General features: G+C 34.2%; 1 protein-coding gene across 4 annotated transcripts in view; it reads right to left on the bottom strand.

The window, feature by feature from the left end:
- DPP10 (dipeptidyl peptidase like 10) overlaps positions 1 to 19,267 on the bottom strand; it is a 1,494,592-nt gene that overhangs the window by 497,220 nt on the left and 978,105 nt on the right. For all 4 annotated transcript variants that reach the window (XM_070476307.1, XM_070476306.1, XM_020892274.2 and 1 more), the window contains exon 3: positions 6,670 to 6,765. In XM_070476307.1, coding sequence (XP_070332408.1) covers positions 6,670 to 6,765 — 96 coding nt within the window. The remainder of the gene's footprint in view (positions 1 to 6,669; positions 6,766 to 19,267) is intronic.

Here is a 19,267-nt window from a genome sequence, read left to right as displayed (position 1 = left end):
TATCCCAAATATAGATGAAGAAACCAAGCTTTGGAAGGCTTTTTAAAATAGCTGAATTTTTTTTCCATCTTCTTTTATCTGGTTAATCTCCTTTTAAGGACTTTTTCCTATTTGCAATATGTCATACGTTGACACATCATTTTGAAGATAACAGGTTTGAGTATCATGTGGTAGGTAAGTTCAGCTGGCCCCAACATCCAGTCCAATAAAATCACAATTATATCCAGAGCCTCACACATGATCACGCATCCCAGCTAGCCATTAAGACAAACAAACAAACAAACAACAACAAAACAACAACAAAAAAATACTGCAAAATCTCATATATGGGATGGACATTGGCAAAGACATCTTTGTATAGATTTAAAAAAAAATCTATGCACATCATAAGAAAGAGAACCAAAGAGAAACTTATACAGATTGTGGATCAAATGGGCCCACTTTCATATATCAGAAAATGTATCTCACTGTTCTAACTGAACTATTTTGAATCCTAGTTGGATCCCAGAAATGTGAGGTCCATCTGGTCAAGGCCATGGTTTTTCCAGTGGTCATGTATGGATGTGAGAGTTGGACTGTGAAGAAAGCTGAGCGCCAAAAATTGATGCTTTTAAACTGTGGTGTTGGAGAAGACTCTTAAGAGTCCCTTGGACTGCAAGGAGATCCAACCAATCCATCCTAAAGGAGATCAGTCCTGAATATACATTGGAAGGACTGATGCTGAAGCTGAAACTCCAATACTTTGACCACCTCATGTGAAGAGGACTCATTTGAAAAGATCCTGATGCTGGGAGGGATTGGGGGCAGGAGGAGAAGGGGACAACAGAGAATGAGATGGTTGGATGGCATCACTGACTCGAGTGGACATGGGTTTGAGTAAACTCCAGGAGTTTGTGATGGACAGGGAGGCCTGGCGTGCTGCAATTCATGGGCTCGCAAAGGGTCGGACATGACTGAGCGCCTGAACTGAACTGAACTGAATGTGTTAATTGCTGGGTTTGCTTTTGTATCAATGTGACAGAAGTCCTATTTCTCAGGGTTTATTGTCTCTTAGAACTGAGCTGCTCTTAGAGTGACATTGCTAGACTGCACCCAGCTGGGATTTGTTGACCACTGGTCCACAAAGGGGTAAGTTTAACTGAGGATAAGCATTTAGATGCTTTGGCAGCAATTTGACAGTGCTGCAAGATCCAGATATGTGATAAATGAACTAATTTATTAATACCTGAGCAGAAGCTTGGCTTTCTCCCATTAAAAAATTTCATGGGTCTCCCGACCTCCAGCATGTGTTATGGACTTAACCATAGTCTTTTCACTATACCCCAGATGTACTTAAAATCCAAAATCTGTTTTTGATGGATAAATGATTTATAACCTACAGAATAAATTTTGAAATTAGCTAGTGGCAAAGAGTTGAAGATAGAGTTTAAAAATACAGTATCACTTAATTCATTTTGTATAAATCTTTAAAGTGAATATCCCAAAATTGCTAAAATTGCTATAAGATCTCTACTTCCATTGCCATCATCCTTATTTTAGAGACATTTCTTCTTGCCAATAATGTTATTTAAAAAAAATAGAGATAGTCTAGATATACATCATCCCCAGAGATTAGTGTTGTCAATCTAACCTAGATTAGTTAACAAGAAGGAAGCTAGTTCATTTCCTACATTAAAACCTCTGAATATTGTTGACACACTAGTTCCCGTTCAAAATCTGAGAATTGGCATATAAAGTGAATAATCACTATTTCTCTTACTATTTGTTTAATTGTGATTGAGGAATTACAAAAATTACCAATAACAATCCTTTCTATGAGTTGCCTGTAGATCCTCTCTCAAACAAAGAAGGATATTAAATTTCTTTTTTTGGAGCCCATTATTATTGTGATACTTATTATATTTTTGCAATGTAATTTTTGAATGGTTGATTATAAGAAGATAAATTTGGAGACTGTATATGAAATGCCTATTTTTCACTTTATTTTCTAGTAATTCACTTTTTATTGTATTTTTCAAAAATATAGATTCATGCCAAATAAGAAATAAAAACAAATTATTAAATTTTAAGATAGTGGTCTTTCACAATAGTTTTAGAAGCAGTCTTAGAGTAGGTTAAATATGTTATAATCAAGGCAGAAATTTCTATATGAGAGAACAGACTCAGGGGTTTACAGGAAGATGATGTCCCTTACTGCTGGCAGGAAAAGGAACAGTCACTATCTTTGCACCTGGAAATCAGGTTTCAAGTGGGATAAAAAGGTAGGTTCTCTGATTGGGGAAGGGATTCCAGGTAGAGAAAATCGTGTGGACAAAAGTACCCAGTCAAAAGAGCATCTGAGACCTATGCAAAATATCAAGTAGTTCAATATCTCTGAAACATAATGTACAGTAGAAGAGTAGAAAAGAGGCCAAGCTTGATTCTGAGAGGCCTGGAATACATCAGGAAGACATTGAAATTTATTCAACTGGCAAAGGGGTCCCTCTGATTTTTTTGAGACATGAGCTTGAAATTTTTAGCTGAGCCTTATATTTGCCAGGAGACTGCTGGAGGTCTAGAGACCCATGAAACTTCTTATTTATGAAGCACTCTGTGATTAACATATACGTGCTTCTATATATAAAACAGGTAATCAACAATGACCTACTGTATAGCACAGGGAACTCTAGTCAATATTCTATAATAACCTATATAGGAAAAGAATCTGAAAATGAATGGATATATATATGCATAACTAAATCTCTTTGCTGTACACTTAAGACAAACACAACTTTACTTACAAATCCATTTGCAAATAAAAATTCATTTGTAAAATAAAAATTGAATTAAAAATTTTAAAAAGAAGTTATAAAATCACATAAATGTACACATTTATCAAATAAAATTTAGAAAAAATGAGTAAGCAAAAAAGAAAAAAAAAAATCAGGTCAAAATCCAGCCATTTGTCAACATTCATGTTATACAGGAGAGACAGTGTGAACCATATACTGTTCACTCTGTTTTAAAGATATCTTTGTTTGCTTTTTATACCATGTTGTTTTTAGTAGCCAAGTCACATCCAGTTCTTTGTGAACCCATGGTCTGCAGCATGCCAATATTCCCTGTCCCTCACCATCTCCTGGAGTTTGCCCAAGTTCATGTCCATTGCATTGGTGATGCCATCCAACCATCTCATCCTCTGTTGCCCTCTTCTCCTTCTACCATACACACCAATAAATATGCTTATACATTTTCTTTTAGTGACCACATAAGTTATCATTATATGAATATACCTGGGAAATGACATGATTGCAATATTCAACATGAAAGGATTAGTCACACTGACATCTGTAACCATGAGGCTGTCAAGAAGGTAATTACTGCATGTGTTAAAAATTGGGAATGGCACCTCAGTGAAACAGTGAGAGAAGATAGGTTCTATACTTTGAACATATTGACTAAAGCAAGCTCCAGCTCTTATCAGCTGTGTTTTGGAAAAATTTTTTGCTTTATCCTCAGTTTTCTGGAGTTCACCATTATAACTTACACACTATCCATGAAATACATCTATAAAGATCCAGCACAAAGCCTAGCAAAGAAGCCACACAATATTAGATTTTTCTTTGATGATGGATTGATCCTCAAATGTAGGTGGGAGATGAATAACATTAAAGAAGATAGGTGTCTAGGACTCAAGGTGACATAACTAGGAAGAAGACACTATAAAAATGGAGATTTCAGATTTCTGAGTAGGTGTAGGGGAAGGCAGACGTTCTGCTAACCAGGAACATGAGGACCCATCCAAGGCTGCATTGACATTCACATATATACTAATGGTGAAGGAGCATAATGAATGACATTACTGCACTTCAGCCTACTCATGTCAGGGTCATCTATAAGCCTTCAGTCTCCTTCACTAGCAATGTATTAAACACTCATATGGTGACCCCTAACAATTAACTAAAGTTTCCAAATAAGCATAGGTTAGATTCCTTCAATCCACTTATATACTTTGGAATCCTGGTGAAACATTATTAGCAAAAAGAAGCTCACATTTTACATCTAGACATAATCTGTGACAATGAAGCCAGGGTTACACATTGTACTCATGGCTCCCATTGTATTTTCTGACTTTGTGAGGAATACATAAATAGGCCAAGTATCCAGTGATTGCCAGAAAGGTGATCTGGATTGCATAAATGAAGACAAATCTATTCTCCTGCTCGAAAAGAACCCAGCACACACAATCTACTGACAGTGAATCAATTCCTTCAGTAGGATTTATGAAGACGGCATGCCTCTAAGAGCTTAGATTCTGCTTAATCCTGTTTAAAGGGTTGTTTTATGTCAAATTCTTTTATAAGTATTATTGATTTTAGGTTTTACTTAGACTATAATAATAACATTGCAGCTTTATCCAAGGATATAGTCTCAAAATCAGGTTTACCAATGATTGTTAAAGAAATTATGAAAAAATGATTAAAATGACTTACTCCAGACAATGTTATTGTGATATCTTGTAAAGCATTAGAGTAGAATGTGTGCCCTAAATATTGAAATATGGCCTAATTTAGCATGCAGTTCACTGCTTAAACATCCCTCCAGTCCTTTGGTACTCCAATACTGAAGTGCAGTTACACACAGGAGTAAATGACTTTTTAAATAACCCAATCTAACCTGAGAAGGGAGATGAGACCCATGACCTTTCTTGCTTTCCAAAGTAAAAGACTACACAAATTTCTAATAGTTTGATCAAAATCATGGTGAAGAAAACAGCATATTATTCAGCATTTCAAATTTAATGACTCACATATTTTTTGGTCATCTCCTTCAATAGAAAATACTGGCTAGCAAGCAAAAAGATGACTTGCAAAATTACATTAGCACTTCAGGAGAACGGTTTGTGAGGGATCCACTTATTAGAAGAATACTAGAAAATTATATCCATTCTTAAAATTTAGTAATAGTACTCATCTGAAATAAATCATAGAGTTTTGTACATCCGAAATAATCATAATGCAAAGGCAACAATATGGCAAGACCGAAGTTTATGAAGAATTCAGAATCAAAATATACAAAAATAGATGAATAAAATTGCTATCATGTTTTCCCTATTTGTAATATCGTCAGTAAGATAATATTTATCTTGCAGCCAATTTCAACTGAAATTTGAGTTTATAGAGAAATAAAACTGAAATTCAATTAAATGCTTTCATTTATTTATTCAAAGAAAAAAAAATCACCTTAAGTGCTTGCTGATCTCCAAAAACTGTACCAGTGATAGGTAAACAAGTATGATTTGGCCCCTGCCCTAGTTAATTAAATTACATTATTTTTATAGCTTCCATAAATTAACACTTAATTTGCAGACATAAATGTACTTAATTAGGATATTAGAGAAGAAAAGATGGACTGTAAGACAGTATTTATTAGATAAAAAGGCAAAGCTCTATGCTTTGAAATAATCTACTCTATGCCTTGAAAACAAAGCAAAAATATATACTTATTATGTCTAAATAAAGCGAAAGGCAAAGATTAACCTATCTTTAGGATTAACCTATTAACCCACAGTGACTGGAGTTTCCCAGGTGTCCTGGTGGTAAAGAATCCACCTGCCAATGCAGGAGACACAGGACATGGTTTTAATCCCTGGGTCATGAAGATTCCCCAAAGAAAGAAATGACAACCCACTCCAGGATTCTGGTCTGGGAAATCCCATGGACAGAAGAGCCCGGAAGGGCTCCCACCCACGGAGTCACAAAAGAGTCAGACTTAACTTAGAGACTACACAACAAAAACAACCACAGTGATTAGTGTGGTTAGGCAAACTGTAAAACTCAAGGAATGGAAATTTGACTTCCTTCTTTCTTTTCTAAAAGACAATTTTTAGTTCTTTATTTATTTTTGGCTGTATCATGCTGCCTGCGAGATCTTAGTTCCCCAACCAGGGCTAGAGCCTCCGCAAACTTCAGCGGAAACAAGAACCATTACCACTGGACCGCAGGGGAATGCCCTGACTGACTTTTCACCAACACATTTCTTATGACTGGATTACACAGTAATCCCCCTGTGAACTCCCATAAAGTCCCTGGAGCCACTAAGTGGTGTGAGTTAATTAATTAATTTAAAATCTAAATGCTTTTTAAAACTTTTTGAAAATAACAAAATAAGGAATAACCTAAAGAAAGCTGAGGCGGTTTCTTAGCCAAGCCAGAAAAAGGCAAAATGCAGTATGTTCCCATGCTCTTTCAGTCATTTCAGCTTTGTTAGAGTCTCCTGAGTTTGTGGCATTTAAACTTAAAAAGAAAAGCTACAGAGAAAATAAAATTAACTTGATTGTCAATCTGAAGCACTGACATATAGGCTCCCCATATCTATACTTCTACACCAATGAGAATTATCTAGAGAAATGCTAGAGATATAATATGCATTTGAAGTCACATAATTAATGATTATGAGGGAAGAGCAGATACAGAGTCATCAATATAATGTTTGGGGGATGATTTTATTGAAGACTTATCTTAAGAAAAGGTTTTCATTCATAAGAGCCAAGGTATACATTTCTGATTAAATGGTATATAAAATCATTGAAGAATAATGTCAATTAAAATATTAATACAAATCTCATTATTTAATTTTCACCATACAGAACATGAAATAAACATAATGCATAAGAACATACATACATACCATTGATCCACCGAGCTTCTGGGTCATGAAGCACAAAGTCTTTCCTGAAGAGGTCTTCTAAAGACAACCTGGTTTCTGATGAATTTGTGAGTTCATCTGAAAAAAGTAAATTTTAGGTTAGACACTTATCTTATGTTACTTTTAAAAACTAATGAATTATAATATTTGGACTATTTTGCTTCAAAAACATATCTTAATAAGATAACAGTATAAAATGGCAATGCTAATGTTCTTTGGCTTTAGAAGTTTGTTCCATGACTTTATGTTGTGATATATAATAGGAAAACAGTGAATTATGCCTCAAAGGATACATTTTTCACTGTTTAACCATAATCTAGCCCACTATTTTCCAAAATAACTTCAACTTATTCTCTCTAATGATAAACTTACAGTTTTGTTGTAAATATTAAAGATAAAGAGGTAAATGTTATAAAAAAATATGATAAATAAAACTTCCCAAATTGAAAGGAAGTTCACCAAGTAAACAGAATAAATGCCAAATTTCAACAAATAATTACCATCTAACAAATACTAAGTGAGTCTAGGAGTCAAATGCAAAAATTTCAAAAGTAATACAATGCCAGAATATGAATGAAAAGTGTACATTCATATTAGTCCCTGACACATAAACTAGGTGTACTTCCCTTTTAAATTCCAAAATCTAAGAAACAGAAGAACATGATTTAACCACCAAAATTAAACACAGCAAGCAAGTTTTTAGATGAAAAAGGCTATAAAAAAAAGTTAGGGATATTTTATTTTGTTTGTAAAGCAATGCCATTGTTTATTTACTGTATAAAACCATCTTTGTGACCTTTCAGCTGTGACCTTAACTCTTGTTGAAAATAAAGTGTCACAATATATGCTAACATCATTAGAAATTGTTTTTTAAAGGCTTAGTACTTAATTGCAGCAAGGTTTTGTTTCTTCCAGTAGAAAAGTTGGGGCAAAGAATCAATAACTCTAAATGCAATTTCCTTCAACATGAGTCTAGCATGTATTTAACCCACAAAATAATTGCTCAGAAACAACTGAAAAATAGGTAACAAGTGGGGCTAGTGAGAATCATGTGATTCAAGCCTAGCATAAAATTATTTGCAAAACAAAATGCTCCATTTGGCAGTCTCACATGATAAAATTTTAAATTACCTTATTCATTCAACAAATAATAGGGATCTTAATTTTCAAGGTGTTAAATGAAGTACTGTAAGGTGCAGGAGACATATCTATTCCATGTCCCAAGGGCTTCACACAAAGCAAGAAAGACTATGATGAGGATATACAGTACAGTATAAACAGAAAGAAAGGAGGGAAAATACCTTGCAAAAACAATCAGAAAAGACTTCAGTGAAAAACGAAATGAACAACTATCAATCATTGCTGGTGGGAATGAAAAATGGTACAGATACTTTGGAAGACAGTTTGGTGGTTTCTTATAAAACTAAACATATAATCTAACAACTGTGTTCTATGGTATTTACCCAAATGAGTTGAAAACATACAGCCACACAAAAATCTGCACATGGAGGTTTATGGTAGCTTTATTCATAATTGCTAAAACTTAGAAGCAACCAAGATGTCCTTCAGAAGGTGAACAGATAAACTATGGTCCAGATGTTGTGACATTATGCAGTGATAAAAAGAAATAAGCTATCAACCATGAAAATCTTGGAAGAATCTTAAATTATTAAGTGAAAGAGGCCAATTTGAAGAGACTGCATACTGTATGATTCCAACTACTTAACACATTGAAAAATGTAAACACTGAAGACTCTAAAAATATCACAGAAAACTAACCAAACTGATCACATGGATCACAGCCTTGTCTAACTCAATGAAACTATGAGCCATTACATGTAGGGCCACCCAAGACAGACGGGTCGTGGTGGAGAGTTCTGACAAAACATGGTCCACTGGAGAAGGAAATGGCAAACCACTTCAGAATTCTTGCCTTGAGAATACTATAAACAGTATGAAAAGTTATAATGCCAGATACATGTAATTATATATTTGTCCAAATACATAGAATGTACAAAAGCAAGAGCGAACCCTAAAGTAAAATATGGACTTTGGCTGATAATGATATGTCAATATAAGTTCATCAATTGTAGCAGACATATCTTGGGTGGGATAATAACAGTGCAGAAGGTTTTACCCAGGTGAAGGTAAAAGGGAAATTTCTATACCTTCTGTTCAATTTTTCTGTGATCATAAAATTTCTCTTAAAAATAAAATCTATTCATTTTTATGTTAAAGTTAAATGAACTGGGCCTTTCAGGTTTCATTTCTGGATCTTTCCTTTGTGGATCTTCCCTGTAGCTCATATTGTAAAGAATCTGCCTGCAATGCAGGAGACCTGGGTTTGATCCCTGGGTCGGGAAAAATCTTCTGGAGAAGGGAATGGCAATCCACTCCAGTATTCTTGCCTGGAGGATCCCATGGACAAAGGAGCCTGGCAGAGTACAGAGTACAGTTCGTGGGGTCACAAAGAGTTAGACATGACTAAGTGACTAACACTACTTTCAGGTTGCAAAATACAGAGAAAGGGAATGGCATGGACAAATGAAGGAATGAGAACATTTTAGCAAAAAGGATGAGTGCTTTCTGTTTGACAAAGAAAAAAAGTCATGATTCTATAATTAATTTCCTGTCTTAGGAGTTTGGGATTTTAATAAAATGAGCTAATTTTATTAGGATTTCAGAAAATATATTTATTCAATGAGATATCTCAATAAGACTGGATTTTGCTATAGATAAGTTTCACAATGTAAAGTTTCCTGAGCTTATATAAAAATACCATAATTTGTCCAATCCAATCCTTTCAATTTTTACATGATTATATTTCATCATCTCTATTTGATAGGCATTTATTTATTTAGCTGATCTAAGGAAATTTATACAGCTAAAAGTGGGAGGTAGGATCTAACTTTCAATGGGAAGGTAGATTATTCTAACACAATATATTAAAAATGATCCTTATAAACTGAATCAAAAAATTAACTATAATTTTGCTCCTAGGTAAATTCCACATATTTTATTTACTGCATTTTTTAGGCAGATACAAAACAAACAAACAAAAAACACCTTTAAAGCAATTACACCACACCATATAATTCTTATTTTCAAGTATTAATAGTTTTTCAAATACTATTTCTCAAACATGTATTCTTTTTATGAGCTTGAAAATCATATTAAAACACACCCAAATAGAAATCTTACTAAAATAGCAAAACATATATACAGTGAATTGAAAAACTCTAAACATTTTGTAATATAAAGGTTCTTCTTTCAGAACTACTTAGTTCACTCATATTTTATATACACTAATTGTTTCATCTTCTACTTTTCATATAGATCCTTTACATTTCCTATTGTATTTACTAGTAAGTAGATATGTTTTGTTTTGGGTTTCCCTGATAATTCAGTTGGTAAAGAATCTGCCTGCAATGCAGGAGACCCCGGTTGGATCCCTGGGTCAGGAAGATCCACTAGAGAAGGGATACACTACCCACTCCAGTATTCTTGGGTTTCCCTTGTGGCTCAGCTAGTAAAGAATCCACCTGGGTTCAATTCATGGGTTGGGAGGATCTCCTGAAGAAGGGAAAGGCTATCCACTTCAGTGTTCTGGCCTGGAGAATTCCATGGACTGTACAGTCTATGGGGTCTCAAAGGGTCGGACACAACTGAGCAACTTTCTCTCATATGTATGTTTTGTTACTGTGAACAGAATATTTCCCATTCTTAATCTAAATAACTTTATATACACACAGAGTTAATCATTACATTATTTACCATATCACATTTGCTTTAAAATGCCAATGGAAATGAAATCTTTTTTTTCTACTTATTTAATTATATCATCTGAAAATAATTTTTCCTTTTCATAAAGTTTAAATTTATATGTATATGTATGTATGTATATTTACATACACATGGACTTTCCTGGAGGCTCAGATGGTAAAAGAATCTGCCTGCAATGCCAGAGACCTGGGTTCAATCCCTGGGTCGGAAAGATACTCATTCCAGTATTACTACCTGGAGAATCCCCACGGACAGAGGAGCCCAGTGGGCCACAGTGCATGGGGTTGCAGAGTCAGACATGACTGAGCGACTAAGCTCACACATACATGTACATGGGCTTCCGTGGTGGCTCAGACGGTAAAGAATCTGTAATGCAGGAGACCCGGGTTCAGTTCTTGGCTCGGGAAGAGCCTGCGGGCAGGAGAATGGCTACCCAGTCCCATATTCCTACCTGGAGTATCCCATGGACAGAGGAGCCTGGCAAGCTATAGTCCATGGGTCTCAAAGAGTTGGACAGGGCAACTAACACTTTCCACTTTCACATACATATACATATGTTTATATATATACATACACTTATATGTAAAATATATACAAATATACACACAGGCATATACAAAAGATTTATAAAATTTTCAGGTATTACAGATCACATGCAGTTGTAAGAAATAATACAGAAAGATCCCTTATACCCTTCATCCAGTTTCCATCAATCAAATACATCTGCATAATCAACAGCACAAAAAGAAAATTGATACCTTCCATCAACTTGATTCAGATTTCACCAGTTTTGCATGTATTCATTTGTGTACATGTGTGTATATGTGGCCATATCTTTCTATGTAGTTGTATCAAATATGATGAGCACCAGTAAAGATGAAGAACAGCTCTGTCACCAGGATCTCCTGTGTTGTCCTTTTGTCACATAGCCTCTCTCGGCAACCTTTGGCAATCTCTAATCTACTTTTGCATCTCTATAATTTTGCAATTTCAAGGGTGTTTTGGAAACATGCATTAGGTAATATTTTGAGATTGGCCTTTTTCAGTTAGCATAATTGTTTTGAAATCCACTTTAGTCGTTGAATATATCAGTACTCTGTTTCTTTTTGCTGTTTGCTGATATTCCAAGGCATGAACGTACCAGTTTGTTGAACTGTTCATCTGTTAAAGGAAATCTGGGTTATCATTTGTAGTCTGGGGCAACTATCAATAAAGTTGCTATGAACACTATTTATAGGTTTTTATGTGAACATAAATGTTCCTTTCCTTGGGATAAATGCCAAAATATGCAATTGTTGGGTCATATGGTACATATTTATTTTTGTAAGAAAAAAAACCTAGTTTTTCTGCATTCCTGCAAGGATTTTTTTTTAATAAGCTATTCTGACATACATATAATGAATGCCATTGTGGTTCTAACTTGCATTACCCTGAGAGCTAATGAACATCTTTTAATATGTTTATTTGTGATATTTATATTCTCTTCAGTGAAATGTCTGGTAATGTCATTTGCCCATTTTCTAATTGGATTGTTTTGTTTGTGGGATTGGTTAACTGTTGAGTTTAGAGAGCATTTATATTCTGATACAAATCATTTGTTGATATGTCAACTCAAATTTCATCCAACTCTCTCGCTTCTTTTCATCCTCTTAAAAGGGACTTTTGCAAGGGAAAAGACTTTGTTTTTTCAGTTTTGATGAAGTCTAGTTTATCATTTTATAAATCACACTTTTGCTGTCAAGATTTAGAATGTTTCAAATAACACTGAAGATTTTCTTTTATTCTGAAAGATTCATAGTTTTATATTCTACCTATAACTCCCTAAATGATCTTGAGATACATTTTATCTATCATATGAGGAATAATCAGAGATTCATATTTTATTTTATTTTTTTTGGCATATTGCATGACAACTGTTCCAGCACCATTGATTAAAAGGTGTTTATTTCATTTTAGTGAATCATTTCATTAGCTTCATTGTCAAAACAATGTTGAATAATAATGATAAAAATAACAATCCTGTTTTCTTCTATTATGGCAACATCTTTAATATTTCATTATTTAATATATTTTCTAGATTACTGGAAAGGAATCTCTATCATTCTTAAGTAATTTGTTTTTATTCCTATGACATTTAGAATTTTTATTTGAAATTATGTTATGATACACTTACAGTCTTTTATGTAAAAATATTTTCCTTTAAATGTATTGATATAAAAATTGTTTAAAGGAAATTTCCTGATTCCAACCACCATTATTTCTATAACAAAATCCAACTGCTCATGGAAAATTATTATTACCTCTATACTGCTAGATTAATATGTTAAATATTTATTTAAATGTTTATATTTTTTAATGAATTAAACTAATGATATTTTTTTCATTTTTACTGTACTGATCATTTAACACTTCAATATTTTATTAAGGATTTTGAACTTCATTTATTTTGGTAATCTGAAATAGTTTAATAATTTTAATAGTAAGGATTTTTTAACTCCAATTGCCTCTGGAATTTATTATAAAATCAATTCATCAAAGTAATTCAAATTATTGTGATGAAATCTAAAATTTAAACAATACTCAAATATAACTTAAGGATTAATTTATTTGTCTTCATTCATTACTGAGTGAACTCTGTACTTCATTTCTTTTCTGTTTTTTCTATTCTTGGCTCATCTCTTTAAATTTTTCCTTAGCGGTGAGGCACTATCACTGAGGTCTCTTGAATTTTTCATCCTAGAATAGAGACTTCTTCCTTCAACACATAATGAATAATGAAGCTTCTGTTTTAATAACCTTGGAGCCTGACTTTTATCCCCTATCTCCTTTCATCTCCACATCTCATCACAGTCTTTTGGGATCTTCATGCTCTGTAATCTACCATCTCTCTTCCAGATGCTCCCTCAAGTCATACTGGATATTAGTAACATCACTTGAGAAGAAACTTAGGTTCTGCAAAGTTAAAGATTTTGACAAAGCTCACAAAGTCACTAACAGGTCGGACTGAAATTGGGGTCTACATCTCTTTGACTTACTAAGCTACAATGACTCACAAAATAAGTTTTATTTCCTCATTCTCTTTGCATGAGTGCCTGCTAAGTTGCTTCAGTCTTGTCTGACTCTTTGCGACCCTACTGGACTGTAGCCTGCCAGGCTCCTCTGTCCATGGGATTCTGTAATCAAGAATACTGGAGTGGGTTACCATGCTCTCCTCCAGGGGATCTTCCCTACCCAGAGATCAAACAAGCATCTCTTATGCCTCTTGCATTGGCAGAAAGGTTCTTTACCACTAGCACCACCTGGGAGGCCCCTTATTCTCTTTAATATTGTGTTAATTAAATATTTTTAAATATACAATTTTATAAAGATAACTTTGAGAATATTCTTCTTTTAGCTACAAGAACCTTTTTCTTAATTGAAATTCAACTGCTCTGTGTACCTCTCCAGACCTTATTAGCATTCTATTTTGTTCTATCCTACTCATGAAAGTGTCTGTCATTTTTGCACATAGAGCAGTGTCAGAGCATTCACAAAAAAGTGGGGCTTTTGTTTGTTTTCTTCAGGAAACTGGCTATAATATATCAGCTTGAAACTCCACATATACCCTCGGCTCACTGTTGCATGCTATTTAGTACTAATATTAGTAGCATCACTTATCACATCTCATCAGCAAACACATATAACTCAATTGCAACTTGATTTCTAAGATAATTTATGTTAGAATCAACTTGAGAAACCTGACTATTTGATACATTTTATTAATGTTCTCCCTATTTTAACTCCACTGTTGCACTTAAACAGAGAAGCCTGGCTTGCATTCATTCCATGGCTTGAGTACATTAGACACTGAGAAGGTAGCTCAGAAGGAAATTGGTATTAGATTGTAAATAATTTTAAGAGATGACCACTCATGCACAACTCCTTTCTTAGAAATCCTCATAGGAAAAAATTCTGATATCAGTATCTGTTTCATAATGTCAAAAAAATATATATTACTTAAATTTAATATTCACCTCATAGACCTTGGGGCTTCCCTCATAGCTCAGTTGGTATAAGAATCAGCCTGCAATGCAGGAGACCCCAGTTCAATTCCTGGGTCAGGAAGATCCCCTGGAGAAGGGATAGGCTACCCACTCCAGTATTCTAGGGCTTCCCTTGCGGCTCAGCTGGTAAAGAATCTGCTTGCAATGTGGGAGACCTGGGTTTGAACCCTGGGTTGGGAGAAGGGAACCCCTGGAGAAGGGAAAGGCTACTGACTGCAGTATTCTGGCCTGGAGAATTCCATGGACTAGTCCATGGGGCTGCAAAGAGTCAGACACGACTGAGCAACTTTCACTTCTCTTCATAGACCTTATCCTCCATTAGTAAGGTAGTGGGTAACAAATCTTATCTTGTTATTTTGTAACTAAATACACTTCTGCAATGTGTGTATACATATATGAGTGTGGATACATGTGTAAAAGTCTTAAAATCTAATATATGTTGATAGTTGCAATTAAAATACTAAATATTTGCTGACCAAATATTAATAGAATTCTATGATTATAATTATGAATTGGATTATAATTATGAATTATGAATAGGAGAACAAAGATCCAAAGAGATGCACAATATAACAATGGTCACAAGTATTTAATGAACTGGAAACAGTAATTACTTGTTAAATTGTTACAAGATATAGAATCTTAACTAAAACATTAATCTTTGGCAACAGAATAGGAAACAGAATTGACATTAAATAATTCACTCCATGTTCTTTTCTCTGTACTATGTCATTTATGACCATGGACTTCTATTGGCATTTCTGTGCTTTCTTCCAAAAATTCAATCTTATTTTTAAATAGCCTTTTGAAATAAGTTAGCTGTATAATATTAGAAGAGAAAAGAAAGTTCTTCAGTACTAAGCTGAAGAAAAACTAATTTGTGACTTTCAGTATGTGTTTTTTCTACTGAAGTTGTGTTAATTTTACAGGTTTACTCTTGATATTAGTGGTTCATAAATATTTCTTTTAATATAAATCTTAAATTTGAAATAATCTCATATTAAAACAGTAATAAAAAGAAAAGTCTAATCAGGTAGTTATTCAGAATTCCTCTTTCTGCTCATGGCATTCTCTATTTTCTCTGGATGTCCAGTATACCACCCCTTTTATTTCCCAATTCTACATTTAAATCTCTATTTATTCTTAATGGTTATTATCATATCCCATCTTTAACATCAGTACAGGCTAGTCTTCTAGTACATTTCCATTTTTAAACATTATTAATTGTTTAAAGTTCATGGAAAGGGTAACACCACCTCTTTATATACTAGTTGAAAATACTGAATGCTAATGATAGCAGTCACACCAAATTCCACTTGTTTTCAAAATATTTGCTGAGAATCTCTTAGTCAGACTTAAAAGTTTGTTTTACTATTTAACAACTAAAGCACTAATTCCCCTTTGATTTTCCATCATTTTCCTATTCTGTTCTTTCACTAAGATGCTGAACTGTGACTCAGAATAGCAAATGTTGTCAAAATATATGTCATTTGAGATCTTGAAATACACAATATTTCAAGTTTTTTCAAATATTTTCTAATTTAACACCAAGAAAATGAACAAAGGATTACCATTTCCAGTTAAGGAGCTATATATACAGCTTAGAATGCAAATTTGAGGAATAAAAGTACGTATCATTGAAACAGAAGAAAATTACAAGGTATGTTCTGGCACAAGCTTCATCTCCTTTGTTTTTTATTACTAAATGAAGAGGTATATGGAAATCATTAGGCAAGGTAATCAGCTCATTTAATGTTAGTCACTGTCATTATTATTATTAAAATGTTAAAAGGTATAGGTCAGCCGAAAGATGGTCCCACTCCTGGGCATACACACCAAGGAAACCAGAGAAAGAGACACGTGCACCCCAATGTTCATTGCAGCACTGTTTATAATAGCCAGGACATGGAAGCAACCCAGATGCCCATCAGCAGACGAATGGATGAGGAAGCTGTGGTACATATACACCATGGAATATTACTCAGCCATTAAAAAGAATTCATTTGAATCAGTTCTAATGAGATGGATGAAAACGGAGCCCATTATACAGAGTGAAGTAAGCCAGAAAGATAAAGACCATTACAGTATACTAACACGTATATATGGAATTTAGAAAGATGGTAACGATAACCCTATATGCAAAACAGAAAAAGAGACTCAGATGTATAGAACAGACTTGTGGACTCTGGGAGAAGGCGAGGGTGGGATGTTTCAAGAGAACAGCATTGAAACATGTATATTATCTAGGGTGAAACAGATAACCAACCCAGGTTGGGTACATGAGACAAGTGCTCGGGCCTGGTGCACTGGGAAGACCCAGAGGGATCGGGTGGAGAGGGAGGTGGGAGGGGGGACTGGGATGGGGAATACATGTGAATCCATGGCTAATTCATTTCAATGTATAACGAAAACTACTGTAATGATGTAAAGTAATTAGCCTCCAACTAATAAAAATAAATGGAAAAAAAAAGAAAAAAATTAAAATTAAAATTAAAAAAAAATGGTATAGGTCAGTACAAAGCAAATTTGAATTTTGAAATTTCAAAGTCACAAAACAAAATGTTTTTCCTCCCTCTTGAGTTTTTGCCTCTTTCATTCTTTCCTTTAGCCCAAATATTACTAATATGTTTTTGTAAATACCTAGCAAAAGTACAGTATTGAGTTGTACCTTTTAGGTGAAAAATTTAGTAAAGTGTAAAATTCACTTAAAAGTCTCTTTTTTAAAAAAATTTATTTGAATAAGTCAGGTCTTAGTTGCATCATGTGGGATCTTTGTTGAATCATGTGGGATACTTCCTTGTGGCTCAGTAATTGCAGAGCATGGACATAGTTGCCCTGCAGCAAATGGGATCTTAGTTTCCAGACCAGGGATTGAACTCATGTTCCCTACATTACAAGGCAGATTCTTAACCACTGAACCACCAATGAAGTCCCAGAAGTCTCTTTTTGCAAAAGAGTATTCAGTTATTTTGAATTTGGATGGTCAAAAATATGGATCACACAAATAAGCTGTAAATCAGTCATGTCAATGAAGGAAACTTGAAGCAGCTTGTCACTTAGAATTCTGGACACCAATTCATCCATTTGAACAAAAGAACAAAGGGAATTAGTGCAGTGCAAGCCATCTGTTTTATAGTCCCAGATAATTACCTTTGTTCCTCTTGGTATGCCAAGAGCTTCCTTTATCTCTTTCTTTTGCCTTTTCCTGCTCTAATATCATGTTGTGGCACTAGCAAAGTTTCTTCAATAAAGAGGCCAGTCAATCTATTATCCTCACCAATTCTATCATCTAGAACCACTTTTAACTCAGATGAACCCCATATCTTATAAAGTCTAATTATATATCCTCTTCAAATAGAATTTACTTCCTAAATCAGATTATCTTCCAATGAATTGTCTTTCCTTCTCAAGTATCACATATTTCTAGCATGCAACTTTCATGTAAAAAGTTATATTTTAATTATAAAAAGTCATTTAAAAATTCAACTATGTGGCAAGTTACTAAATTATAACTAATGCTGGGTCTGTACTGAATAGAATGAAGAAGATAACTGGCAAGGAAGGTATTAAATATTTACTTAGCTATCACTCCCAATTCTGCTCCTTTTCACCATCCATGGGGAGAAGTTCCAGGAAATTTTTGTTGAATACAAAATATCAAAAAATAGATTACAAGATATTTGCCTCCTATGATCCATTCATCTTCTCAAAGTCTCCCAATACACAGTTTTGAAGTTATGCTTCCACTCCCTATACTCAAATAGGGACAAGAATTAATGCTGAAATAATAGTAATCAGAGCTAGGCGGTTATAGTCTAATCCTAGTTAGACCCTTAGAATATGTGCCCTTGGCTAGATCACTCCATCTATTCAGGCAGAAGTTTCTTCATTTGTGAAGAGAAAGAGTTGGACTAAATTACACTATGGCTAGTTGTGTTCTAGAGACTCTAACAGATTCTCTTAAGGCAGAGAAAGGACAAGGGTGGATGAGGATTACATGGTTAAAACTCAACTAGAATATCTGTGCTGTCAACATATTTGGTTTCTTCATATAGTATTTTTTGAACATATCAAACACACAAGTGTGTGTGCACACACATGCACTCACTCATACATACACACTGTAGCATATAAAGTAGCCTGCATCTCTAAGATGCCCTAAGTTCTGTTATATTTTGTGCTAATTCTCCTTATTTTCAGCAGAGATTCTAAGTGTTCATCAAATAAGGTATGGCTTTTATGTTCTGAAGGAGTTATTAAATTCCACCTCAAACTTGTCATCTCTTGAATAAATAAATCAAGAGCTTTAGGATTTACTCATAGGTTTAATTAGTCAAATTAGTCAATTATGGAAAGTGCTAATCATCCTCAAACCTCATTCTGAGACTTTTCCCAAATTAAATCTCCTGAATTTGAGAAGGAAACCTAAATATGAAAAATTTACTTGCATAAAGCCCTTTCACATTGTGAGAAATAAAGGAAAATTACAGACTAATACATATACACACATAACACACACCTCACACATACATATACACAAACATGTATACACACACACACACACACACACACACACACACACACACACACACACACACACACAATAGAAGAAAGTCTTCTTTTTACCCTAGAGTGATATGGCACTACTTTGGGCCTTTGAGCTCTTATATAACCAAGTTTGAGTTGCTTCTTCAAGAATACTTTTTTCAGTGATATCACTATCAGCAATTTTTGTTCCAGATTTACATGGCTCT

This window comes from Odocoileus virginianus, chromosome 13 (genome assembly GCF_023699985.2).
Source record: "Odocoileus virginianus isolate 20LAN1187 ecotype Illinois chromosome 13, Ovbor_1.2, whole genome shotgun sequence".
Lineage (NCBI taxonomy): Eukaryota > Metazoa > Chordata > Mammalia > Artiodactyla > Cervidae > Odocoileus > Odocoileus virginianus.
This window is presented reverse-complemented; position numbering and strand designations above follow the sequence as displayed.